General features: G+C 49.4%; 2 protein-coding genes across 5 annotated transcripts; both read right to left on the bottom strand.

Moving 5' to 3' along the window:
* Window positions 1-5,378: 5,378 nt before the first annotated feature.
* LOC139597326 (leucine-rich repeat and calponin homology domain-containing protein 2-like) lies at window positions 5,379-8,659 on the bottom strand. 3 transcript variants are annotated; one of them, XR_011681579.1, is made up of 4 exons: window positions 8,344-8,659; window positions 6,647-6,710; window positions 5,742-5,851; window positions 5,379-5,582 (listed from the first exon to the last, which is right to left on the bottom strand). XR_011681579.1 is itself a non-coding variant. In XM_071442544.1 (3 exons), exons 1-3 carry the CDS (start codon window positions 8,627-8,629, stop codon window positions 5,821-5,823), a joined length of 381 nt encoding a protein of 126 aa, XP_071298645.1. In that variant the 5' UTR covers window positions 8,630-8,658; the 3' UTR covers window positions 5,379-5,820. The 3 variants fall into 3 exon arrangements, 1 of the variants encoding a protein (XP_071298645.1); XR_011681580.1 differs by adding an exon at window positions 7,862-7,899 and having other exon boundaries at window positions 5,379-5,851; window positions 8,344-8,658; XM_071442544.1 differs by having other exon boundaries at window positions 5,379-5,851; window positions 8,344-8,658.
* A 2,535-nt stretch (window positions 8,660-11,194) lies between these two features.
* Window positions 11,195-23,248, bottom strand: LOC139597329 (UAP56-interacting factor-like). 2 transcript variants are annotated; one of them, XM_071442556.1, is made up of 9 exons: window positions 23,088-23,248; window positions 20,665-20,808; window positions 16,848-16,990; window positions 15,458-15,582; window positions 14,510-14,591; window positions 14,052-14,095; window positions 13,896-13,970; window positions 13,133-13,244; window positions 11,195-12,375 (listed from the first exon to the last, which is right to left on the bottom strand). In XM_071442556.1, the coding sequence occupies exons 1-9, from the start codon at window positions 23,167-23,169 to the stop codon at window positions 12,280-12,282; spliced, it is 903 nt and encodes a 300-aa protein (XP_071298657.1). In that variant the 5' UTR covers window positions 23,170-23,248; the 3' UTR covers window positions 11,195-12,279. The 2 variants fall into 2 exon arrangements, with proteins under 2 accessions (XP_071298657.1, XP_071298656.1); XM_071442555.1 differs by having other exon boundaries at window positions 14,510-14,594; window positions 23,088-23,246.
* Between the last annotated feature and the right edge of the window lie 2,676 nt (window positions 23,249-25,924).

The following is a 25,924-nucleotide window of genomic DNA, read 5'->3' on the forward strand; positions in this document are numbered from 1 at the left end:
ATAGTCCTAAAGTGTCACCTTGTGGCTTGTGCTGGTTATGATTTTATATCTTCAAGAGAAAACATCCCTAAGCATCGAATACAGAAAATCTGTAAGTTCTTCTCTGGGTATGCATAAAATTAATTTGGGGAGTCAAGATTATTTTATTTTAACTGAGATTGCATTATTGGGGTTTACTTTTGAAATAACTGGTGATAGGTAAGGGCAAAAACCTCCTAAGTAGTTCATAATCTATTTGGAAGCTACTGATGGATTTTTCTGTGGTTAAATGCAGTCAAATGACTTTAGGATGTGTGAAAAAGCAAAATGTAACAAATCATGAGATCTTTAAAATGCTGACTGCTGAGTAATAAACCTAATTTTCACACTACAATGAAACAAACAAAAATGTTTATTTTAGGTGGAAAATGTATGTGTTCTCTGACTGTTTTACTGGTGAGTAGGGTCAGAGACACAGACCCCAACTTAAGGAACAGTGGCATTTACTATGATGGAAAACTGCAAAGAATCACAAAAGGATAAGCTAAGCAAGGCACCTAACCATGAGCAAAGAGTTGCAAAGGGACAAGCTGAGCAATGCTAATCATTGCTAGGAAAGAATGCCTACAGTGATTATGGAAGATCCATCACACATCATCCAAGCCCAAGAGACATCAGCTCTGGGGGGAAGCGTCACAGCCAAGGGCTGGAGAACCACGCCAGGAGCTGGGAACTCCTGCAGTGCCTCCTCCTCTGCAGGCCACGAGGCTCCCCCACTTTGCTGTGACAGTGGCCCGGGGTTTACACTGTTAAACAAACCAGCTGACATCATTTCTAATTTCATTTTCCTGTCAGCTTCCTCCCAGAGCCTGGCCAGGGCTCAAGGAGGATCCAAGGGAGTTGTCTTTGATCCTATACCCCCTAGTTAGGCCAGATGTGGCCTTATGCTGTTTCTAGATACAGAAAGGTGAACATGTTTTGCCAATTAATGAGCACATATAACAATACTTTGTTAATGAGCAACTATATTTAACGTTTAGTTGGAAAGTTCATCTAGAGGTCAGCTTTGGCTTGGGCCTGTTGTTCAGGCCTTGGTACTTCACTGACCCAGAGCACACAGGATCTAAATTCATTTGCACAAAGGGCAGTGGAATTAATGCATAGACAAGATGAGAGTTGCTAATGAAACATATTCCTGTTGTTTTGAGCTAATTTGTGTGTAATATTTTATACTGCATAACATGTCTTTAAAATAGATTTTTGAGTTATAAGTTGTGAATGAGCTAGCACAGATACCCACTTTAGTGATAACTTCCAATGCTTCTGAAGTACTTCTAAGGTAAATTAGATATTGATTTCTGAAAAAATGGAAGATTTCTCATTGCTGAATTCTGAACCCTACATATTAAATAAGAATTTGATAGCTGATGCTAAAACTTATTATTCTGTTTGATATGTCCAGAGTCCTAAACTGAAAGATGCCACTGCACAAATGCTCAGCTTAAAAACAAACAAAAACAACAGCAGCAAATTGTTTTCCCAGTCAGCTCTGCTCTGCTGGAGCCATGAGTGATGACTCTGAAGTGTTTCCTTTTTGCCAAATCATTTTCTTGGGGTGTCAGGTTATTTCTGCCACCAGCAGTAAATTGATGACAGCTGTGAGTGGCATTGTCTGTGTTCACACACACACACAGGTGACTCCTCACTGGCTGAAATATGTAGCAAAAAAAATATTTTTTTCTCCATCCATTAGTATTTATTTAACTTCTCTTTAACATCAAAGTTATAAACCCTGTGTCAGAATATGTGATGAGATTCTGCTGAAAGTCATTAGCAATGGTAGAACAATACTAAAATTATTTATGTCGAGCAACATAAAGCTAAATGAGCTAGACCTTGGGTTCAAAGAGAAGATGAGTTTTTATGTAAATTAAACCAGATTTTTCCTGGCCACTAATCAAGTGTTTACCTGTTTCCATTAAAACTACATTGAGTTTAATCAGCATGCCTTTTAATGCATGCATTTCTCCCCAAACAAGGAGCATATTTGTCATGAATATTTAAATTGGATTTTAAGCCCATGAAATTTTAATATAAATAAAAAGTCAGGTGGTTTTCTCAGGGTTGAAAGTTAGCATCCTCAGATCCTATTCAAAAGTTGTAAACAAATTTTCAAATTAATGGTCTCGAAAGACATCTTAGCATTTGGGATTAAATGTCTTTAATTGCAAAAAGATTAAATGTAACTATAGTTAATGGAATGCTATCTGTACATGAATATGAAGATTTTGTTTCTTGTAACTAAAGAGAACTATTACTGAATAATTCAGAAATGGGCTGAATAGAGTATTTTAAATATAAAAGATATAGATATAACTGGACCTTATTCAAATCTCTGTGGAAAAAAGGCCTGTGGATGTTGATTTCTATGAATATATATTGTATGTACACAAACTGAAGTGAAGCATTTCATGCTGTAAAGAGAAACCAGAATACAAGGAAGCAGGGAGTTTACAAGTGATGAACAAGTAAATAATTTTATGTTCTCTAGCAATTTAGAGCACAGCCTCCCAATTTGTCCTGTCTTTTCATAGGAAGTGAGACAGACCACCAACAACTCGGCTTCCTGTGAGGAGCTGATGCTTGATGATGTTTGAACTCAAGCCCTTAATAAAACCCTGGTTCTGTTGCAGTTGATTCAACACTCATTGTGGACTGGAATAAAGGCAGCCAGACACCCCTGTTATTCCAAAAACAGAGCTATGTTTTCTTTGACCTTCAGGGTTTATGTGGAGCTGTGCTGGAGGTGCAGCATTGCCCATGATGCTCTTTAAGCAGTGCATGTGAGACAGGCTGGCAGCAGGCTGGGTATCACTGCCCGTCACTGTCACAGGGGTTTGGCAGGGCTCTGCTCACTGAGCCACCTAAGTGCTGCTGGAGGATGAAGGGCTGGGTATAAATGATGTAAATGTTCATGAATGGATGCACTGCACTGTGATACTGGCTGTCACTCAGACTCAGAGAGTGTAGAGAATGTTATTCCTCGCTGGAGGAGCTGGGTCTCAGCAGTTTGAGGGGATTTCTGTTGTACAGAATGAATCCTAACAGACAAGATGAACTGCAAAGACGTTTCCTGAGGAGAAAGTAGCAAACATGGGCAGGGATAAATGTTGACAGGGGTCGTTCACACTACATGCAAGTGAAAGCCATGGAAATTGAAGGCAGAATTCCCTGAGGCTTTATTGTAACCAGAGTTTCTCTCTTGATTCCTAACCTGGACACTTGCTACTTCCAAGTTCTTACAGCTGCTCTCCCCTGCCTTGCCTTTCAGCAGTTTTGGTTTGATAAACAGCCTTGACATTGTTTGTTAAACTGGCTTCAAGTGTTTTGATCAAGACTTGGCTTAACAAGGTGTAGAATGTAGCCCCATTTCTGTTGAAATGTTAGCTCTTTGTGTAATAATTGCCTTTATTCAATAATTATATTACCTCACATTTTGATAGGTAATTTCTCTCAAAAAGAATTTTACCTGTGAGTCATCGTTGGCCAAAACTGGATTTCCTGCACAGGCAAGAATGATGTGTAAGAATCAGACAGGAATGGCAATGGAGAGGTAGGAATGTTCTTGTATTCCTACTCTTGAATACAATCACTGGTCTTCAGCTTTTTACTCGTGTGTTTCCCACAAGAAGAAACAATAAACATAGGTTCATTACTTTTCACTTTAACAAGTAGTCCCCAAAATACCTAGCACATATTTAAGAAACAGAATCTCAGTTTTTGTCTCATTTTTTATTTTTGCTTTTTAAAACAAACCAACGAGAAACTACTGTGAAAAATAACCCTCGTGTGTCAGAGAGCCCTAGCAAGTTAAAAAGCAGAAAATAGATTCAAAACTATTTTTAATCTTGAGAAAAGGAACATTGGATTAGTTTTGCGAACGTTCCTTCCCCATGCCAGTGATCGTAGTTTGGTTTTTCCCGGTGACTCCCTCGCTGGAGTTGTGAGTTTGAGGTGCCCAATGCAGTCACAACTTGCCATCTCGTGGCATGTTTGTGCACTACCACGGTTAACATTGTTAACGTTCTTACAATCAGGTAAGGATTTTTAAATCCAAGGAAGTGTAGATCAGCGAGTGTGGGCCCCCATAAAGCATCTCGCCTCTCATGAGATAGTTAAAAACCCAAGGGGGGCGGGTATCAATCGTCGATTTATCAATCACGGCGTCTTTAATTAGCCTCGAATGAAGCACGGACGAGCCTGGCGGGTCCCCCCCAGCTCAGCAGCCCCGCGTGGCCTGCGCGGGTCCCGGGGCTCGGCCGGTGGGGAACGGGCACACTGACTGACAAACGGCCAGCGGACACACGGACCAACGGACACACAGTCTCGGCGCTCCGGCAGGGGCGGCTCTCCTGCCCCGCTCCCGCTGTTTCCTCGCCTCCCTCCTCCCGTCGCTCTGCCAGGGTCCCCGTCCCTCCCGCCGCTCCCTCCCGGCCCCGGTGCCGCCTCCGCCCGGCTCCGGCCGTTCCGGTGCGGCGCTGCCGGGCGGGCACCGGTGGAGCTGATGCCGTCCGGAGCTGTCCCACGTCTGGGCTCCGCCTGGCTCGCCGTGCCTCCAGGGGGACACACGCTCTGCGGGCCCTGGAGCTGGGCCGAGCGCTGGCAGAGGCGTCTGGCCCCGGGGAAGGCGAAGGAGGCCCTGCAGGAGCATTACGGGGTGCGTTCCCTACTGGGGAGCGGCGGCTTCGGCAGCACCTGCTCCGGGATCCCCGGTGAGCGCACGACCGGAGGGAGGAGGAGGGCAGAGGAGGACGGGACGGGCGGCGAGCTCAGCCCGATGCTTCTCTTGGCTCGCAGGTGCCCCCAGATGTGTATCCCGGGATCGCATCTCCTGCAGCACCCAGCCTGTGCCGGGATGGGCCCGGGCTGCTGGCAGCCAGCACGACAGGAACACCCGTGCGGCCAGGAAAGCCCGGGGGCTCAGAACCGCACAAAGGACGCTTTGGATTGCAGGGACGGAGCGGCCGGAGCTCCTCCCCTGCCCTTTTGTCACTCGCCCTATGATTCAAGTATTTGGCCGAAGTGGGAGGGGATGAAGGCATGGGTTGTGTCGGCCACGGGCCGCGCTTTTCCCTTGCATGGAACAGTTGGGGCTGCCCCAAGCCCCTTCTGCCCTCCTCCAGCACCAGGGGCATTTTTCGCCACCCAGAGTTTGTAAACAAGAATCAGATGCACTCGAGAAGGCGTCAAGAGCCTCCTTCCAGCCTGGCTCTGCAGATGCTGAGGCTGCTCTGGGCTCTGCCAGGGCTCAGCTCTGGGCATGGCTGAGCTTACTCTCCCCTCACATTGCTCAGGTCAGCTGAATTGCAGGGTGATAAGGAAGGGATACGTCAAGGGAGTTAAGGTTTAACAGAGTTTTTATTCAAAAAACACGAGGGTAAAAATTCAACCTGAATATACAACAGAAGAAAGGACAGTTTACCCAAGTTGCCACCAGCAACTTTGCTTTGACCAGCAAGGAGTGCAGTGCAGACAAACTCCAGACAAAGCGTCCAAGGCAAAGTTGAGAACAGCAATCAAAATCAAAAGAGTATGAAAGAGTACTAGAAGAGAAAGAGCAGACAGGCAGTTCATTTAAGAGGCTGTCTCTTCTCCAAGGCATAAAAACAACACATCTGAGCACAAAGCCATTCCTGTTCTCACCATCTCTTTCAAAGGACCATCATGTCCAAGCCATGGGCAGCACAAGCAGAAGCCCTCACCTCACAGCTGCCATCCCTCCTTCAGCCAGACATGTCTGTCTAACAACATCCTGTGAGGTTCCTCCATCCATGGACTCCATCACCAACCAGAGAGCTTCATCAACAGGTAGCTGAAAGAAGAAGCCAATGGCATGGAGAAAAATGTGCACAGCTAAATTACCTTATGGAAAAGACTGCAGGGGAGTTTTGCTTCCAGGTCACTTGTAAATGAACACAGTAAAATGGAGAGACATTCCTGTAGCTACACTGTCCTTGGAATCTGCACAGTCTAAAGGAGAAGGAGATGTGAAAAAGGAGATGCCTTTCATGGCAAGCATGTGAAAAATGTGGTTTAGGAGCAGCCAAGATCAGTCTGGAACTGCAACACTTGCCACCAGCTGGTTCACCACCTTAACTCAGCAATTCCACCAGTAACTCAAGTTATCCATGGGAGGAGGCTGTGCACCACTTAGCACAAAAGTGATCAATTGTCAGGAAAACCTTGCTAAAAGAGCCTTCAGAAACAGGCAAGGCAGTTGAAAAATGGGCAAAATAGGTGTTTCTGGGAACAAGAATCTCATCTTCCTAGCATCCACAACAAAGGAAAAGAGGAGAAGAGTAGGGGAGAAGGTAGGCTGGGGCCAGGGCTGAGGAGGGAGCAAGGGAACAGTGGCAGGCCCCAGCAGCAGCAGCCCAGCCATGATGCAGTTAGGTTTTATAGTTAGTTTTTATACACCCCTGGCTCCTCCCAAAGTCTGCCCATGGACAGGAGACCATTGGTCTGATCCAAACTTTTGTGGCCACCCATTGTGCAGACCATCACCATGCATTTAGCTGCTGCATTAACATTTTTAGAGATTAGGACCACGCCAGCATATCCTGCTCTGAAAGGTATCACTGCCAAGAAGTCACTGACTTGAACTTACCCTTGGCCAACTGGCACAACTTCAGTGTGTTTCTTGGCAGGCTCCCCCAGGCTCACAGTGTTTCCTGAAAAAAACAACAGGAAAGGTGGTCACTCCAAGATGGAGACCCCACCTTGCAGGAGAGACAAAATGCAGCTCCATGCTCTGGGTGGGCAAGAGCAATAAAGGACTCTGTGACATTCAGCTGCAGAGGAACACTGAGCACAGCTGATGCTCAGACACACACACCTCACACCCTGCTCTGGCAGACATGGCAGAGAGCAGATGTGCTCAGCTGCATCAGGCACCTCTCTCCTCTCCCCTCTGGCTGTGGGGCTGTGCTGCTGTCAGAACGCTCAGCCCATGATGCTCAACAGAGGGAGGGTCACTGTCCTCTTCCCAAAAAGGTGGTGCTTCACCATCCTCTTCCCAAACAGTTCATGGTGCTCTTCCCACACAGGGAGATGCTGTCCCTCCCCTTCCCCCATGGTGTGATGTTCACTGTGCTCTTCCCACGCCACTGGATGTTTCCCATCCCAGTCCCACGCCGCTGGCTGTCTGCCCTCCTCTTCCCACACTGTGAGATCTTTGTTCTCCTTCTTCCTGCAATGAGGATGTTCCCACTCCTCATCCCACACTGCAAGACATTCCCTGTCCTTGATCCACACTGCTGGAGCTTTGCTGTCATCTTCCAGAATGGTGGGAAATTCACCAACATCTTCAAGAAGCGTGGAAAGTTCACCGTCATCTCTGAGAACAGAATGAAGTTCACTTTGTTCTTCCTCTCCAGACTTCTTGTCTTTCTGCTCTATAACCTCCTCTTTGGAGACAGACAGAGCTAGAGGAGCCCCTGATGCAGCTTCTGTGCTTTGTGGACAGACAGTAGCGTGAGGGACAGGAAGTTGTATCACATTTATGGCCTTATTAATCCGCAGCTACACATCCAGCTGCGTGAAGGAGAAATGGCATTCTGGGGTGTTCAAAGTAACAGTGGGATAAGGAAGACATTGCCACTTATGTTTGTGAATTACATACTCCACCATGGCTAAAAGCAGCATGCAACCTTCTGTCTGCAAAATCCTTCCTGTAGCTGTTTAAAAGCTCTTCAACAAAAAAAGAAGAAAACAGCCGGGGATCCCTCAGCTTCAGCTGCTGCAAAGGCACTGACAGGAACTTTTGGTCAGCCCACCAGACTGGCATTCGGCTGCAACACACCAAAGGTTCCTTTCCACTCACCAAAGGAGGAGCTTCTCCGTAGCCACGCCTGAGGTGCCCTGCAATGCGAGAGGGAAAATTAACCAGATGCTATCAGGAAAATAAAACTGTCAGTGCTGGAAAATCCCCAAGGCAGCCCCGAGAGAGCGTTCTGCTTTCACAGTATCACTCCAGGAGTCCTTTCTGTGAAACCCCGGTGCCTGCACGGAGAGCCCCCCAAACACGGAGCCTCCCCGCTGTCCCCCACTGCCCTTTGCCAGCGGGATCCCCACTCCTCACCCGCAGCGGCCGCTCCCGTGTCACCCCCTCGGCTGCGTCCCCAGCCCTGCCCCGCCACCGCGGGGATCCCCCCGCTGCATCCCCGCACCCGGGCCCCGCACCCGCCACCGCCCGGCCCCAGCGCCCGCCACGGCGGCTCCGCGCCCCCCGCCCTCCGCGCCGGGCCCGCGCCGGCCCCGCTGGGCGCCCGCAGCCCCGGCCCGCCGCTGCCGGGGCCCCCTCACCTGCTTGCGTGGTGTCGCTCAGGTCGCAGCCGCTGCCGGGGAAGTCGCGCAGCTTCCTCCCGCTCAGGCACAGGATGCCCGAGCTGCCCGCCTCCTCCAGGGCCCGCTCCAGGCTGCGCACCGTGTGCGACTGCGGCAGAGCTGCCGCGCCCCAGTGCGGCCCGGACGAGAAGGAGAGAGTCAGGTGCGCGGGGATGCCGAGCCCCGCCGCTCCGCTCCCGGCCGCCGTCCCGCTCCCGCTGCCGCTGCCGTTGTTGCCGCCGCCGCCCCCCTGCCCGGCCGCCATCTTGACCGGCCGCGGCCGCGGCCGCGGCCGCTGCGCAGGCGCCGCGGGGCCCGCAGGGGGCGCCGCGGGACAGGGCGGGGCCTCGCGGCGGCCCTCGGTGGCGCCAACCAATCCGCGGCGGCGGCGGCCCCGAGGGGCGGGGCTTCGTGAGGGGGCGGGCGGCTGTGATCCCGAGGGCTCGTGTGCCGCTAGGGGGCGCTGCCGGGGCTGAGGGAGAGGGATCGGAGCGGGACCGGGACCGGGAACCTCTTGGCAACTGAAGCATCCCGGGAGCAGGACGAGATCGGGAGCCCGGTGCTTCCAAAAATGGCTCTGGAGCTGTGATTACAAAATGCTAATGAAAGCCTCGTAGACCCACATTGTAAAGCAATTGTCATATGTTTGATGAGCAAAATTCCCTTTTAAGCCTTGAACCTCAGGAAGATCCTTGGATTCTTGAATTGGTTTGGGTTGGTTTTTGTTTATTTCTGCATGCATATGTCATGCCTAATTGGGGGATCTAAGGGAAATTCCCTCTCCAGGGGGTAGGGAAGAGACTGGCCTTCAGCCAGCAACGTCACTGACAGACAGCTGAGCCATTATTGATCACTAAGGGCCAGAGCTGAAATCCCATGTGGCTGATGTCTGGGTGACTTTCAGCAGAAGCCCTGAGCCAGGATCCCTGAGCAGGTCCTGAACAGTGCAGGGTTCAGGGCAGAGCTCTGTGGCTTTGGGGATCTCCCTGTCCTGGCACACAGATTGCCCTTCCAGCCAGGAGCTCTGTGTGCAAAATGCAGCTGTGGGGGGAAAGGGTCCCATTGTCACCTGCAAACGGTGTGGCTGTCTGCCTCCTCTGCCCTCAGCTCTGGGTACTCATGGGGGCTGTGGCATTCAAGCTTTCAGATGAAGATCTGCCAATCAGTCTGGCTGGGCCACAGCTTCTGCTCCTGCCCTGAAAAAAACAATCATTCCCTGGATTCCCTACAAGAAAATCAGGCCAACCTGTATAAACACTGCTGAGTGCTGCCCTTGGTTGAGGTTCCAGCCAGAGGGGGTGGAGGGTGAATAAACCCAGACTGGTGTTGGGCCAAGTGTGTAGGATGATTTTGTCTGCAGACATGGAGCAGGAGGCACAGTGGCTCTGCAGCTGGCTAGAGTGAAATAGTGTATGGGCCCCTTGGAATAACAGATAAATAGAAAGCAAAAAACAGTACTGGATGAATCCTCCACCAAGTTCTCTGAAACACAACGATACAAGTGGCTAAAGACACGGGTCAGTGGTACTGCGGGTTCAGTGCAGTGACCAAGCAGGGCCACAGGGCTATGCTGGTGTCCTCCCTGCCCTGGGATGCACGGTGGGGACTCCCTTCTAACCCTGTGCAGGTGCTTCTTTTAAAGTTCTCAGTCACCACCGGAGATGTTACTCTGGAGGTGGTGTTGCCTGGCTGACAGAGAGCAGAAGATTTCCAGGTAACAGAGCTGCCCTGGTCACAGAGCAGCCCTGGCCTGTGTGCAGCCATCCTGGCTGGGAGCTCAGCCAAAAGCAGCTGCTGCCAGTCCCCAGGTGGGGAACTGCTGGGCCACAGCACAGGACAGTGCACAGGAACTGAAATGTCAGATGAGCACAGGCCTCGTGTGCCCCAGCCAGGGCTCAGGAAGCAGCTGAACTGTGTCACACAAATACCCCTGGGCAGCAGCTCACCCTGTGCACAACAGCAGGGATAACTCTGTTAGGGACAGTCATTCTGTGCGTTTAGCACTGTGGCACAATGGGGTATTCTATGCCTGTTGGGCTTAGCTCACACTGTGCCCTCTCCCAGTATGTTTTTTGTGTGATGCTTATGCATTTTGGCTGCTTGTGAATGCAGTGCAAAGCCTGTTTTATCTCCTGCTACATAAAAAATCACACAGCACTGCAAGGGAATCAAGCTAGGAAAGCAGGTTTTATCACCTAAGCCCTCAATATAAATTTAAAGAGTGGTTAAAAGATTATAAGGTACAGATTGCTAAAAAACATTTCTTTGGAGAATAGAATCAGGGTGCGATCTGAACACCAAAACAATGTTTCCCACTCAGCTTTGTTCTTTCAGGACTGAATGGCTCCATCCCTTTCCAACCTGGCTGAAGAAGTGCTCAGGTTTTCCCACTGAATCTGCCATCTTCTGTCCATATTTATAGCCAGGAGGTAACTGGAATCAGAGATCCTGCCACTTGTGACTGTGTTCTTGTTCAACTTTTTAATTTCCGTGACATACAGATTATTTGCAGGAAGGGGTGATGTCCCCTCCAGAGTTCATTAACCTGGGTGTTGGGGTGCATTTGTTTAATTTTGAACATACAATTTTGAGTAGCCAGGACTGCTCTGATAATTTTGCCAGTAACATTCAAGGCATAAGAGATCACAGCAAAGATTTTACAAAATACCTATTGAAAACCTTACACTACTTTGGAGCCAGCTTTTAAAGCAGTAAAGTGCCTGCAGGTGGGCAGCAATGGGGACCAGTTTCCCCCAAAGCACCAGTGTCACACAGAAGCTGAACTTGCACCAAAGAGCTGTTGAAGGAAAGGAAATGACCAGAGGTGACATTGACAAGTTAAGTTTTTTATTCAGTGCACTGGACTCATACATCACTGCTTCATCAACTAAAACATTTCACACATTCCTATAAAACCAATGCCAAGTCCAGTCTCTTAAAGATGCTCGGTGTAAAACATAAAGCAGTCTATCAAATATTTCCTGTTATAAGTATAGCTCAGAGCCCAGTAACAGGCTGTGTCCAGCATGTTCAGTGCTGGGTTCCACAGTGGATGGAGGATGGAGGAGTTACTCAGGGTTGATGCAGGGCTTCATTGAGAAATGTCTAAACCCAGCTCATTAACATCTCACCCAATGTTTATCAGAGTGCTGCTGCTGGTTTGATTATGCTGCTGCTTTGAGTATGGGTGGAGCTGCAACTACAAAAACCCTAATGCAGAACTACTCAGCACTGGAAAAAAAATGTGATCTGGGCTGGGGCAGCCTGTCTTGCTCCGTGCTGAGGACAATGACTCCAGCAGCACGGCATGGCACGTCTCACCCCGTCCCTGCAGCAGCAGTCAGAACAGCACAGCAACCCACAGAGAAATGCAAGGTGCTCAGGCCTGACTGGCAGGGCAAAGCAACAGGTTTTCAGGGTGGAGGGGTCTTACACTGCAAACCTCTGGGCAGGGATGCCTCCAAGCACAAGTTGGGCAGCTGGGTGGATACCGGTGATTGTGGGCAACTGCAGCATCCCCACTTTGCTCTGTCTCCCATGTGGGCAGGCACATGATGCTCAAAGCCTCCCACCCCCAGACAATGTAGGGAAGGCTCTGTGGTCTACCCTGGTCAGCACAGGGTGCCCTGGCAGGGGGACAGGGCTGGGGCCAGCCCTACAGCTTCCCAGCAGAGCTCTCCCAGCAAATCCATCTCCGCTCATCCCCCTCCCTGCCCATGTCCCACCTGCCCTGTGCTCTGACCCAAACGCTCATCCTGCCTGATCCCTGCCCTCAATCACTCATTCACTCTGTGTGGAAGGAAGGAGACAGCACATTGCCAAACCAGCTATCTCAAAGGGAATCTAAGGACTTTTATTGAGGCCTTGTCAGGGAGCCTGGAGTGTCCCAGGCAGCCCCTGTGCCGAGCGCGTGTCCTAAGGCATGGTGACCGTCCGCCGGGCGCTCCTGGCCGCTGTAAAGCGCCTCTTATTCCTCAGACCAGAGAACCTCTCATCCAGCGTCAGGCTGGTCTGCAGGGGAAAGCGAGAGCGAGTCAGTCCCCTGTCCTGTGGCAAAGCACAGCCAAACTCGTAGCAGGGGTATTGATTAGAGCCCATCAGTCAGGCTGGTGATTCACAGCTGGTTAGTCAATTAAACCACTCAGCACACAGAGACAGGGAGCTCGACAGACTGTGTGCGGCTGGAAAACCTCCAAGCAGCTCCCAGCCCCGGGACACAGGGCATCCTCGGCAAGAACAGGAGCAAGCAGATGGCATTTGAGCACAAGGCATCGGGTAAAACCAAACCGTCCACACAAGAAACGCCGGCAATGAAGAAGGTGGAGCAGGATTTCTCAGCTGCCCCAGGGCTCTTGGACCATACTTCAGTGTAAAATGTGACACCAAGAAGGGCACCAAAGCAAAGAGCGAGCAAAGCCCAGAAGTGCCATGTGTCTCTGAGGAATGGGAAGCACTGACAGTGTAACAGTCCCCTCTGGCCAGGACTACTCATCAGCAGGACCTCCCTGCTCCAAGCAAGCACATGGACAGGCCAAGACAGGCCATCAGAGTGGGGAAAACTGGGCTGAGTCTGTAGTTGCTGAACAGTCTTCTCAAGTGCCTTCAGTTTTGTGAGCAACCTGGCCAACACAGCTACGGGACTTTCCTGCCAGGTTGTGTTAGATAAACCCAGCTGGCAGCCCCAGAAACCTGAGTGTGACGTTAAGAGCTCAGTGGCAGGGCTGCTGCAGGGAGCCAGGTGCCTCCTGTGCCGTCGACAATCCTCTACCTGGTTGGCCATGGCGCGGAAGTTGAACCTCAGCAGCACCCCCCGGGGCTGGGGCTTGGCCACCCGTGCTGGGGCTCTCTGGCTTCGCAGGAATGGGCGCTTGGATCCAGGCCTGGGGAAAGCACAGAGCTGCAGTCACTCAGGATGCTGAGGCAGCACTTCCCATCCTCTCAAACCAGCACGGAGTAAAGGACACACCCACACACTGCACCCGTCCCATGGCATGTGTGGCCCCTGGTAGAGCCAGGAGAGCAGCCGTGCAGGCAGAGTTCAGCACTGGGGACTGTCACATCCAGGCCATTGAGGGGTGCTCTCTGCACCCAGGACATGCACAGTGCCCTCACCCACCCTTCTCTCTGCCCCCAGCTGGGTGCCAGGTCCTGCAGCTGCCCCTTTCCAGCCTCTGAGCTCCTCTTACACAGCGAGCACAGGGTGTCCCTTTGGGGCACACAGTTTCTCCCAATACCCCACAGCCAGTACAACCAGCCTGCCACCTCCTCCCACAAGGGTGCTTCCATTTCTCCTCATTCTGCATAACAAATGAGGGCTCGGTAATTACAGATTACCATGTAATTACAGGTAAATACACGAGATTTTGATCTCCTTCTGATATGCTGGGAAAGGAACCAGACATTTGCTAACCATTTTGGGTCTGAACCATTCACTGCACACTCATTACAGAAGTGAAGCTGCAATAATGCTAAAGGGATTTGCAATGGCTTTTGTAGGGCTCCCACCCTAACAAATCACCTCATTTACTTACAGGCTGGGCTGGCCTGCCTGGGGATTAAGCACAGAAACCGTCAGAATTGCTCCCGGGCTGGGTTTCACTTGCCACCTGCCGAGACAGGGAGATTTATCCAGCTTCAAGCCTGAAAGAGCACTGTCTATTTGCATTGTGCCTTTGTTCACCAATTACCTTCTCATCCTTGGCGGTTTCCCTTCTCCTTGAGAATCCATCTGCTGTAAAATATATTTTAAAACAATTACTTCAAAGAATTAGCTCTCAGAAACAGTGACTCCTTTTCCAGGATTTTGTTTGCTGTATCTGAAGAGCTCCTTCCTTGTGAGTTGTCAAGAAACGTGCTAATCTGGGGTTTCCCACTGGCACAGTGATGTGTATGGGGTGGCTTTACCTTGCCCTGCTTCTGCTGCTCTATAAACTGCAAGGTTTATTTTTATCACCCTCCCAGGATTTATTTCCCAGCTGCCAGAATACCAAGCTGCATTAAAAACTGCCTGCAAATACTTTCCTACCAATGCATGCAGCGTTCAGGTCTTCCCCCCATTACTTTAGGAAGCACAGCTACAAGTGGGCTGGTAAAATGTGAAGGTTTGTCACTAGCAGGCTGCAGAGGAAATGCCTCAAGCACTGACCCATCTCTGGAAGCGAGCTTTGGAGAACCACTGCTGCATCCGCTTCTGCTGGAACGCTGCTCCTCTGTTCAGCAGGAAAGGCCTGCTAAAGGACAGAGACAAGAGGGGAGGATCATACAGGTACCTCTAACACTTAATGCCAAAATACCTAACCCAAGCTGGTCTAAAAAAGCAGTGTAAGAAGCAAATGAGGCTGTGTGTTACCAAGCCCAACAGGTTTTTCTGCCAGCAAAGGATTTCAGAGGAACTTGATTTTCTGCTCAAATAAGGCAACAGTTTGTGTGTTCTGAGCTTTGCTCATTAAAAGCAAAAAACATGGGAGGAAAATCATAGAAAAAAATCAGGTCAGAAAGGACCTCTCAATGTTATTCAGTCTCTGTTCTGCTCAGAGCAGATGAAGGATTGCAAGGAGCTTCCTTTTGAGCTGAGAGAACATAATGATCTCGATGAGACCGTGCCCAGCACCTGGCACACTGCCTTCCTCACAGCTCCTGGGGCACAGTCTGCTCCTGCAGCCCCTCACTGGGACACACTCCCTGTCTGCCCATCCCTTATGGCTGGAATCTGCATTTCCTGCCTGTATGAAAATAAATGCTATTTCACCCTTCAAAAGTTTCCCAAAGCGACAAAGTTTATTAAAAATACAAAGGTCACATTTTCTGTGCTTCCTGAAATAAAATCACAGATTAATATAGGCATTATTGACTATGAGCACAAGGTTGTTTTCTTTCCAGGTGCCTTCCTAAGAGACCCAGGGATATTTTTCTGGTGCTGCACATGCACATGGCTGTAGCACACCCAGCTGGCACATACAGAGAGAGAAATCCCATGAGTTGCACAGGTAAAAAAAATCCCATGATTTGTTAAAAAAAAAAAAAAAAATCCCACAAGTTGCACAGGTAAAAACCACTGAAAACCAAAATAACCCAGAGTTACCAAAGATTTTACCTCCTCCCTGGGGCACGGATGCTGGCAGCATCTGCTCTGAATCTCTTGGGGCTTGGAGATGGCTGTGGCTGTTCCTCCTGCTGCCCACCACTGCTTTTGGCAAAAGCATTGCTCTTCTTGGTGCCCTGAAAGAGCAGGGAGACCTCAGCAGTTGTCACCTGCAGCACAATCTTGGTACAAGAACAGGGCTGAGGGCAGGGACAGCACACAAGGGGCTGCTCTCTGCTGATAACAATCAGTGAGGGGGTGCCTCGCTTCCTGCACATGGAACTACAGCTGCCAGGGAGAATGTTTCATTCTAGTTGTAATTCTAATTCATTTCATTCTAATGCTGCAGAAACCAAAGAAGAAAACAAAGATCAGTCCATGCAGAGCAAGTCTCACAGAAGCTGTGCATTACAGCCCTGCTCAGGTTTCCTTTTGGTCATCAGCTCTTTCTTGTCTGGAAGGTGCATTGCCTGGACCATGCCCTGATGCATGGAGCACACCAGAAGAGCCTCAGCAGGGTCTGTCCTGCAGTTCCAACAGTGGCTTCTGTGGGACAACCACCATCATGTTAGTACCAACTAACTGAGGTCTATTTCCATAGTCTTCCCCCTTGATTTATTCCTGCAAAGTGGAAGCTACTGTAGAATTCTGCCTCCTAGCAACTGCTTATTACTCTCTGTAAATACCAGCCACACTCAATATCTGAGTCATCCTGGTCTTTCTTTTCAGGAATAACCTCACTCCTTGTACATGCATGCTCAGTTTAGGGCTTTCTTATTTATACCCTACAACACATTCAGTAAATGTGCCATCCTGTTCAGCACTTGGATTTTTTTAAAAAGCTCACTGAACATCTATGACCTCCTAACTGAGTGGATTTTCATCAGTGCAGGAAAACCCAGCTGCCTCTCACACTATCTGTCACAGTACTGGGAATCAGCATCTCTGGTGGAAAGTGGATCTCTGAACCAGTCACCTGACAAGTCACCAAGTCCTTTGATTTCACAGGAACTTGGAAAATGCTCTGGGTGGAGAACAAATAACAAAGAATCTTAACACACCTCCTCTAAATGATAATAGTAAGATGAGATGCCATGGAATTAATTTTAATGGAAATATTTTTAAACCTTTTCATATCAATTTTAAAAAATCTTTTTTAGCAAAACCCATGGGAACTGATCAGTAAAATTATGCTAAGTCAGAAGCTTTATAAAACTAACTGTAAAATTGCTATTCCATATTCATGTATGTCTGTACTCACCTATGCATACAAATGCTGTGCACAGGCATTAAAAGATGGTGGTTTTTATGCAGATTGTTCTTTGGGGTGTTCCAGGATCACAAAATTGAGCAGATTTCTACGTGACATTGGGGAAAAGCCAGACCTTCCTCATTGCCCTACCTCCTGAGCTGAGTCCTGGCGGTTCAAAGGGCTCACTCCTTGGAATGCAGCAGCTGCTCTTCTCTTGCCCCCAGGCACAGCATTCCTGAACTGTCTCCGACTGAACTGCTGCTGTCCAAAGCCTCTTCTGAAACGCTGAGGTCCTAAAAACAAAGCCCTCTTACTTTAGCATCATTCAAAATTCAGTTTATGACTAGATTACAAGGTTAACTTAATGTGAAACAGGAATATCTACACAAATAGTGGTGCAAAAGTCACGCTGATTCATATTAAATAATTAATTTTTCCAATGTCTCTCCAGCACTCTTTTTGTATATAGGACTGCCATACATATTACTTGATGTGAAAGAACACAGAAGAGAAAAGCCTTTCACCATTCTGATTCCTCATAAAGACAGGAACACCCACATCAGGAGACCTGTCAATCTGTTGTCACAGCTCACACTGCTATGAATTAACTATGAAACAGAAAAAGCATTTAGATATAGATATACACACAACTTGAGCATCCCAAAGCCAACCCCACAGCAGCTCTGAGGGCCCACATCACAGTATAATTTTTATTTGTGTGTGTGTGTATAAATATATATATATCTTTTTGTTTGTTTGTTTGTTTTCTTTTAGCTTGACACACCATAGTCTCTCCTATTGAAGTGGAAGTGTCCTGCTGCTCTTCCATGATCCACACACACCCACTGTACGTTCTGCATTTTTCTCCCCTAAGCCTGCTGATGATTTTGAAGAGTGCTGAAGTGCTGAGCGACAGGAAAGCCCTGTCAGACTGAGGCACAGTGCTTCCAAACCTAATTACTCCACATAATAAAATTCTGTAGTCATAATGAGGCAGCAAGTGTCTGAGTCACTGTGTGAGCTGCCACAGGCACAACAACAACAATCACAAAGTCTCAGCTGGAATTCCAGGATGGAATTTATTTCTGTTACCTCACAAACCAGCAGATCCCTGAAGCAACATCTAAGCAGAGCCACTTGGGCACAGGCAGCAGCACCATTCAGCTTGGCCCAGTGCTGGACACTCACCAGGCTGCCCTTCACACCAGTTTATCAAGGGTTTGCCTGCACAGGGTCACCACCATGCTGTGCTCTGATCTCTGTATCAAGGCAGGGAGCTCAAGCATGTCCAGAAGGGTGCCCCAAGTCTACCAAACACCTCCATTATCTATAACCAGATGTTCTACTACTCAGTGCACACAGAGGGTAAACAGCAGATGTGTGTTTTCCTTCACTGCTGCTTCACACTTTGCTATCCCCAGCTGCAAGGTCACTGAAGCTCCTCTTCAGTTTTCAGCCCATTCCCCCCAACAGCTGCTGTACCAGTGAGGTGTGCCCACACCTTGGGGTGAATAAATCAGGCACAAAGCTGTGTGGGAGTGCAGTCTCACTGACACAAACCACAGAGCAGTGAGGTGCATATATTGATCTTACATCAACTGCTACGTGACAGCAATTTATACTGCCTTGGAGCAACTGCAAATGAAGTGTTCTGAGGCAGCAGTGGCATGGCTGTGAGGGGCCACAATGAATGAGGGCTGCAGCCTCAGGGTGTAACACCAGCCAGCACCAGCCTGAGCTGCTTACACTGGAACGTGCTTCAAGATGATTTGAGCTGCTCTGGCTCTAAACAGAAGGGCACCAGGACAGGCCCTTGGGAAGCAGACCCCAAACACCATGCTGGGGTGCTTCGTGCCCCACGGCCAGAGGTGCTGGCTGGGAACATGCACAAAAGCACAACACAGCTCACGAGCTCTGGGGCCAGCTGTTATTTCCTTTGCAGACAATGCCCTCTCATTGCAGGAGTGCAGGTGTGTAAATGTTCCTCTCGTGACAAACATTCAATTTTGGCCAACTGTTTCTTTTTGACCACATGCAGACTTGATGTAGTCAATGTCCCTTTGATTTTTTCTCCTTCTTCTATTCTCCCAGTCTGTTTTTGCCCTGCCTTGTTTCTCTTCAGCCCCCACCCTGGGCCTGTCCCTGTCTCTTGCCTGTTGGCTGGGCTGCTCTCCTCCTGGACACCCAGCCTTGCTGCACAGCTCTCCTACACCCTGGAGAGGACAAGAGGCTGAGCTCAGCTGCCTTTCCTGGATCCTCATCGGGGCAATGGCAGGGACTGCTGCAGAAGGCAGCCCTGACTAGAAAATCGTGTCCCTGTCAGTCTGCTCCTATTAGAGAGCCTGTGCTCAGCAGTGCACTCAGTAACACATGACAGAGCCAGCAGCCTCCAAGGGGGACCCCATCACACCAGCTGGGGACCAAGGCCTCGCTCTGTCATCTGTGTCCTGAAGTGTGACACATGGGAGGCTTCATGTCTGCAAAAGGTCTGGCAGATATTTAATAATGTAAGAACATTTCAATAAAACCCCACAGTGCCAGCAGCTGGGGAGCAACCCCCCACACACACCTCCCATGTTTGGGTGTGTGCTCAGAGCCCAGCTCTGAGCACACCTGGGATGGCCAAAAGGCACCTCTGCTCAGCCAGTCCAGTCTGGGCACAAGTTCCCATGTCTGACAGACTCTTTTTTCCAAGGATATTTGAAATTCAAATTTCTTGTCATTAAAAATCATCTTTCCCCCACTAGGGAGAAGGTTTAAGCCATATTCCAAGAGGGATTAACAGCATTTTGCTTGCTGGTTTAATCAGCATAATACCCTTCCCCCTCCTCTGTCATTACAGTGCTGGGCTCCTCAGATCATCATTTTGATAATGGTTATCACATCTCAGCCCAGAAGGGACTGCATTTCAGCAGGGACCAAAGTGAATCGAGCCCCTGATGAATTATGGGCTAAATTCCCAGTCATGCTGAGCTTCCCCAAATTGCTACTGACAATCAGCACCACACAGCATGGCAGGTCTCTGCACTTGGCAGGGCTGAATTCAGACTCCCTGAAAACCTATGAAATACTAAAACTAGCAGAAATAATTATATAAATTAACAGAAAAGCTCTCCCTTCTAAGAAATAGGGAAAAAATATTTTATTGGATTTGCATCTGGGTGCAGTAATTGCTGGAGTGCGGGAGAATATCAAAGCCTGTGGGTTCTGATAGAAAAATCAATTTGCTAAGGGCATTTATCACCATTATGATTTGAACTAGAACAATCCTCAGTAAGGCACTGTGTGGTGGTCACCAAGAACACAAAGGTGGGAGGCAGAGCAGAGACAAGTAGGACTGCCCCCAGTGATCCCACTGTCCTGATGTGTGATTGGCACTCCAATATAAGACTGAAAAGATATTTCTGAAAATATCACTAAAATCTTCAGGGAGTGACTTAGCACTAATTAAAAAAAAAAAAAAGTTCGTAGAGATGTCATTTCATGAAGCAGACAACTTTGGTTTGTAGGTAAAAGCCAGTGGAACAAAACAAAGGCATGATCACTCAGTATTATAAAAAAAACCTCACCATAAAAATAGCATGCTTGGCAAAAGTGACAATTTAGCCTCAATAACTGAGCTATCAAATACAGTTACTGAGGGGGTAATTTTGATAATTTAAGTCTGCTCTGGGAAAATGAGGATTAGGAAGAGGCATAATTAAAATATGCAAAGCCAAGGGGAATGGAGAATAGATATTAAGTCACTTTAAATTAGTAATTCATGAGAGTAGAAGGGAGAGAAATGGATGAATTATGCTCTGAAAGGGCCCTGATATTCCATTGTTATGGGGAGAAAAGCTAATCAGGGCCTGAGCACATCTTATACGCACACAGAATTGGATAGGAGAAGGATTTAAGAGCTGGATTTTGCTAAAAATGCCTTTCCCAGCCTGGCCAGCCTCTGCTGCCTCAAGTGCCCATCTACCTTGCAAATTCCTCTGCTTCCAGGCTCGGTACCGGGGCCGCCCATAGCCGGAGGCTGAGCTCCTGTTCTTGACCTGCTGCCTTCTGCTGTCGCCCACGGCGCTGGCATCTGGCTGCTCTTTCCTGTGCCGCTTTATGATGTCATCTGCAACGAAATGAGGAGAAATCCATGGAAACTGCACTTTCCACCAACAGCCATTCCCTCTTTGGGTACTCGGAATTGTCCGCGGTAAACACGGAGCTCGCTGCTCTGTGAGCTCCGCTGGGCAGACAATGAAAGATTAAGCTTAGCTTAGAAAGTATAGGATCAATTTACTGGGCTCCTGCAGGCTGGAGATTAGAGTGCAGCAAATGATTTACAAATGTGCCACCATCCAGCACGTCCCCACCATGGCAGGACAGAGATTTCAGACCCCATCCACCGAGGGATCTGATCCTGCAGGCTTCCCAAAAGCCTAAAGGAAGAGGTTTCTGCAGGGGCACCAGGAGCTCAGTGCTGGGCAGAGAACTTTTCTGAGAAGGTCTGACTTGAATTGCTGTAGGAAAGGTGGCCAAAGGGGGGAGGATGTGACTGATGCTGAGCTACTTGGATCATGCACAAAGTAGTGCCAGGTGCAGAGCTCTATCAAGAAACACCTCAGGCCCCTCCATTCTCAATCAGCTGGTCTGCAATCAACGGGATCTTCTTAACTCAAGCTCTTCTGATGAAGAGGAATGGCAAGGCAAAGGATGCCTCTTCAATAATTCATATTTTCCAACATTTTTTTCTTTTAACCTCAAATCTTCCAGAAAATACTTTGCAAATAATAAAGGCACATCTGTGAAGCTGCAGGCAGAATGTTTTAACTTGAACGAATTAGCAAGAAATGAAGTGTCCAAAACAGGCCCTTTCCCAGGCAGTGGCTACTCCAGCTCCTTAATGGAGTCAAAGGACAGAAGTACCATCAGCTTTCAGTGGGTGCTCACCATGAATTAGCAGACCTCCAGCACTGCTCCTTTGTCATCTCCTATCAAGAAACTCCTGTGTCCAAATGAATACAAAGCCCAAGAAAAAGAAACTAGAGCAGATGTAAGAATAGGCTGCTTTTGTGATTTCTCTTTCAAGTCTGCCAGGAAAAGAATAGGCTGGGGAGATGCTGGGCCATGTTCTTGGGATGAATTTGCTAATGGTCTCAGCTAAATGTGCCTTTGGGGCACGTGTGATTTGGAGCACAGGATGCTTTGAAGCGTTTTGAAAGCATCCCTGCACACTCTGCAGGGAGGTGACCACACTCATCCAAGGGTGGGCTGTCCACAGTATGAGGAAATGAGAGGGGCTGAATGCTCAGGTGCCTGATCTGTCACCTTTCAGTGTCTTTTCTGTTTGGGTATGAGTTGTTACCCTGCCTTTTGTGCCCAAAAACATGATGGGGTTAACAGAGCGAGGTAATGGACTACTACACAAGGCTGCAAGGGGATCCTGAGAGCTCATTTCTGGTACATCTATGCCCTCGAGGCAGAATTAGATCTATCAGGGCAGCTTTAAAGCAACTCCTGCAGTTTTTTGTGACTGCTAACTCATGTAAGGCACAAATGGATCTGAAAGCATAGAAAAACCACCTGATGGAAAAAGTTCTTCACCAGGGGCCTCTTGTTTTCCAATTTTCTCTTCTACCCTGAGTAAGGAGTATTCTGGATGGAATATGGAGTTGGACCACAGGAGGTCTGACTCAGAGAAGCACTAAGGGAGAGCAAAAGCAAAGGGAGCATCACACATCAGCAAAGAGAAAGAGAATGTGCAACACTATGTGAGAAAAATAAATCAAAAATGAGGGATCCACTGTTGCTATAGCTCCTCATAGAAACATTGAAATAAGGGTGCATAAGCCAAGGGATCAGTTTGAGTTTGCAGTGGAAAATGTTCGTCGTTCCTAACAAATGACTCTTCGCTGGGAAGAAATGACACAAGGTTTCAATTAGGAAGCTGACCCAGTAACAAAAGGTGCTGGTGGACTTTCCTTTCCCAGCAGAAACACCAACACGATAATCCACCAAGATCTCTCATCCATGCGTCAGAATCCAGGCCTGGGGAGTTCATGGCAGGGCGGTTGTCGGTTGTTTATGCTCAGTCCACATTCCCCGTGCCAGAGGAATGGCGAGCATGGCAGCAAGCTGCTATAAATAGCACAGCAAGGCCATGGCCCCCCTTCCCTGTCAGCGGGGCTGCTCTGCCCGAGCCCCCCGTGCCGCTGTCCCGTGAGCCCCGGGCTGCTGCCAGCCCAGCCCAGCCCAGCTCCGAGGCCGGGCCCGCACACGGCCCCTCCGCCCGAGCCGCCACCGGCACAGGGACACCCGCACGGCGGGGCCACCTGCGGCCCGAGCCCGGCCGAGCCCAAGCACACAGCCACCCCGGCTCCCCGCCCGCACGGAGGGCCCCGCACCTACCCAGGGACATGTCGATCTCCTCGGCGCCCGGCTGCGGCCCCGCCGCGGGGCCCGGTGCGGGCTGCGGCCCCGCCGCCTCCATGGGCCCGGAGCGCTGTGCGCTCACTGCGCCTGCCCGGAATGTGCCGGCCCCGGCCCGCCCCGGCCTCCCCGGGCCTCGCCCCGGCCCCGCCGGCCCCCGCTCAGCTGTCCCTGCCCTCGCCCCGCTGCCCTGTCCCCGCCCGGCTGTGCCTGCCCTCGCTCCGCTGCCCTGTCCCCGCCCGGCTGTCCCGGTCCCCGCCCGGCTGTCCCTGCCCCCGTGCCCCGCTGCCCCGTCCCCGCCCGGCTGTCTCGGTCCCCGCCTGGCTGTCCCGGTCCCCGCCCGGTTGTCCCTGCCCCCGTGCCCCGCTGCCCTGTCCCCGCACCGAGCGGCCCGTGCGCCGCCTGCGGCCAGCGCTGCTCCCCGCCCGCGCTCAGCCCTGCCCTGGCTGCCTGCCCTCCGCACCCTCCCCGGCGATCCCTTCCATCAGCACCTCCCCTCCATCTCTCTGCCTCAAGCACCGTGCTCCAGCCGCTGGGCTGACACTTTTCCGCTTTTCCCCACGAATCCTCCTCCCCCGGGCTTTATGCCGGCAGCAGATGCATCTTAACAACCCGGCAGTCAGTTCTGAGCCATGTGAACTATGGAATGACCTTGCTTCCTTCTGAAGACCAGAAAAACAAGCAATTCTACGAACAGAGATACTCATATTCGTGCATGAAGTCTGTTCTCATTTGTGAGTGCCCGGAGGAGGAAGCACCCATTTGGGACTGGTCTCGGGGCAGCATCCCCATCAAACACAGAACTCAGATTATTCAGGGATCTTTCAGTCTCTGTAACATTGGTTATGGCACCAAAGCTATTCTACGGTTTGCATACAAAATGCGAGCTAAACAATCTTCCTCTACTTTAAAAGACAGGTGAAGAAATAAAAAAGAGATAGGAGAACAATATCTTCCAAAGGGCTGCCATGCATCAAGTGAGGAGCATGCTTTTCCCTGAAGTTTCCATGAGATAAATGCTGTGAAATAAATTTTCTCACCATGTACATAATAGGGGCCACATAAACAGTGAATAGCATCTGCATGTTCTGTGTTTTCAATACAGTGGTTTTTTCCACCTTGCACTTCAAATGGAAGAGAAATTTCTAGAAGCAGATCAATCAGGGCAAGAATTGCCTCCTGGTATGTGTACAGCTCTTGGAAAGATCAAGTGCTTCTAAAAGTATTGGTTTAGGGAGTTCTTTCATGAAAGAAAACAATGGAACAGTGCTGAGGGAGCAGCAAACAACCTTTGCTTTATTTTGCAGTGATGCTGCAGAACGACCATGGAAGCAGACTGGTATGAGATGTGAGGAACTGGGGTTGATACCATGTTTGCAATGTTCTGTGGTACACAAGGTGTGCTGGGGGTTCTGCTGTTCTCTGGGGAACCTGGCTCTAATGCTGCCTAGTCCAAGAGAATTCCTCCAAAGAAACCCTTGGGATTTCCCAGCAATTTAGCCAGAGTATCCAGAGAAGCTGTTGCTGCTGGGAAAGGACTGGAAGTATCCATATAAGCCCAGCTTTTAGTGATGTACTGGGAGAGGAGGTTTACAGCTCTATCATTTCCTAGCACCCAAGGAGGGTGCAGGACAGGGCTCTGGGCAGTGTCCTGCAAAGCAGCAGCTGTCCAGAGACACGAGGGCAGGGCTGCAGCAGGGCTCTGCAGTCTCCTCAGGTACAGGCTGAACGACCCAGGTTTCCACACAGGGCAGCAGCTGGAGTTGGTCACTCTGTGAGGTCAGTGTCATGAAAGCTTCCCTGGCTTTCTTGGACACTGTATCTTCAGAAAATCTTGGACACTTGTATCTTCAGAAACTCTGGAAGCAACAGCTGAGAGATTTCCAGCAGTGTTTCTATTTGATCACATTTAGTGAAACAAACATTTGGGACCAAAGAAGACAAAGGCAGAGTTTAGAAATGGCAATTCTAAAATATTCAAAGGACATTTTTTCATGAAACTACAACACAGCTTTTGCAGCAAATTCCACTTCACCAGCTGAGAGGTTTAATTAACTGCTTTCCTTCAAGTGCATAGCATTAAAGGCAGAGATAAAACCTTTCCAAGCCATGTTTCTTCATCTGGGAAGTATGAGCTGATATGTGCTCTTATCTCTCAACTGCCAGTCTGTGACCTCTTAACATCTTGGCAAGTGTCCCATTTGCTTAGTATGTCTGAGCACTGCCATCACCTCAGTCCTGAGCAATTTCTCACGTCAACAGTGGAGGTGACACGTGCTGGAGCTGGTGAAAAGGCCTTAAGAGCCAGAGCCTCCTCTGAAGCACAATCCCCCTGCCCTGGAGAGGACTGCAGGTGTCTGGCAGACAGACTTCATTCTGCATCCTCAAAAAGGAATGTCAGGAATGTGACTTTCACAACTAAAAAGGGAGATAAATAAATGAACAATGAAAAAAGAAACTAAGTGGGGAGGGGGAGTATTTATGTCATGCTTTCTTCTAGAAGTGTTTTGTGTTGACTCACTGATACTGGGACACCAAACCATCAAGCTGAGCCCTCAAAGAGCACTGGGGCACCTCTGCCAAGGGCACCAGGTATTCCTTCCCCGTGACAGGCACAGGCAGGACTAACTTGTTCCAAAAGAGAAGAGCAAGTGTTACTTTGGGGCACTGGGCCTTTCAGTTTATCAGATGCTCTGCTTGTCATACAATGAAACCCCAAGGAGCCTAGAAGGCTTTTAGTTAAAACTAAACAAAAAAAAACTCAGTGGGAGAAAGGAACACATGCCAGGAGTCAAACACTTGTATTATCTGAAATG

Source organism: Agelaius tricolor, unplaced genomic scaffold, assembly GCF_023055355.1.
Source record: "Agelaius tricolor isolate 1412-34295 unplaced genomic scaffold, bAgeTri1.0.p SCAF_17, whole genome shotgun sequence".
Taxonomy (NCBI): Eukaryota; Metazoa; Chordata; class Aves; order Passeriformes; family Icteridae; genus Agelaius; species Agelaius tricolor.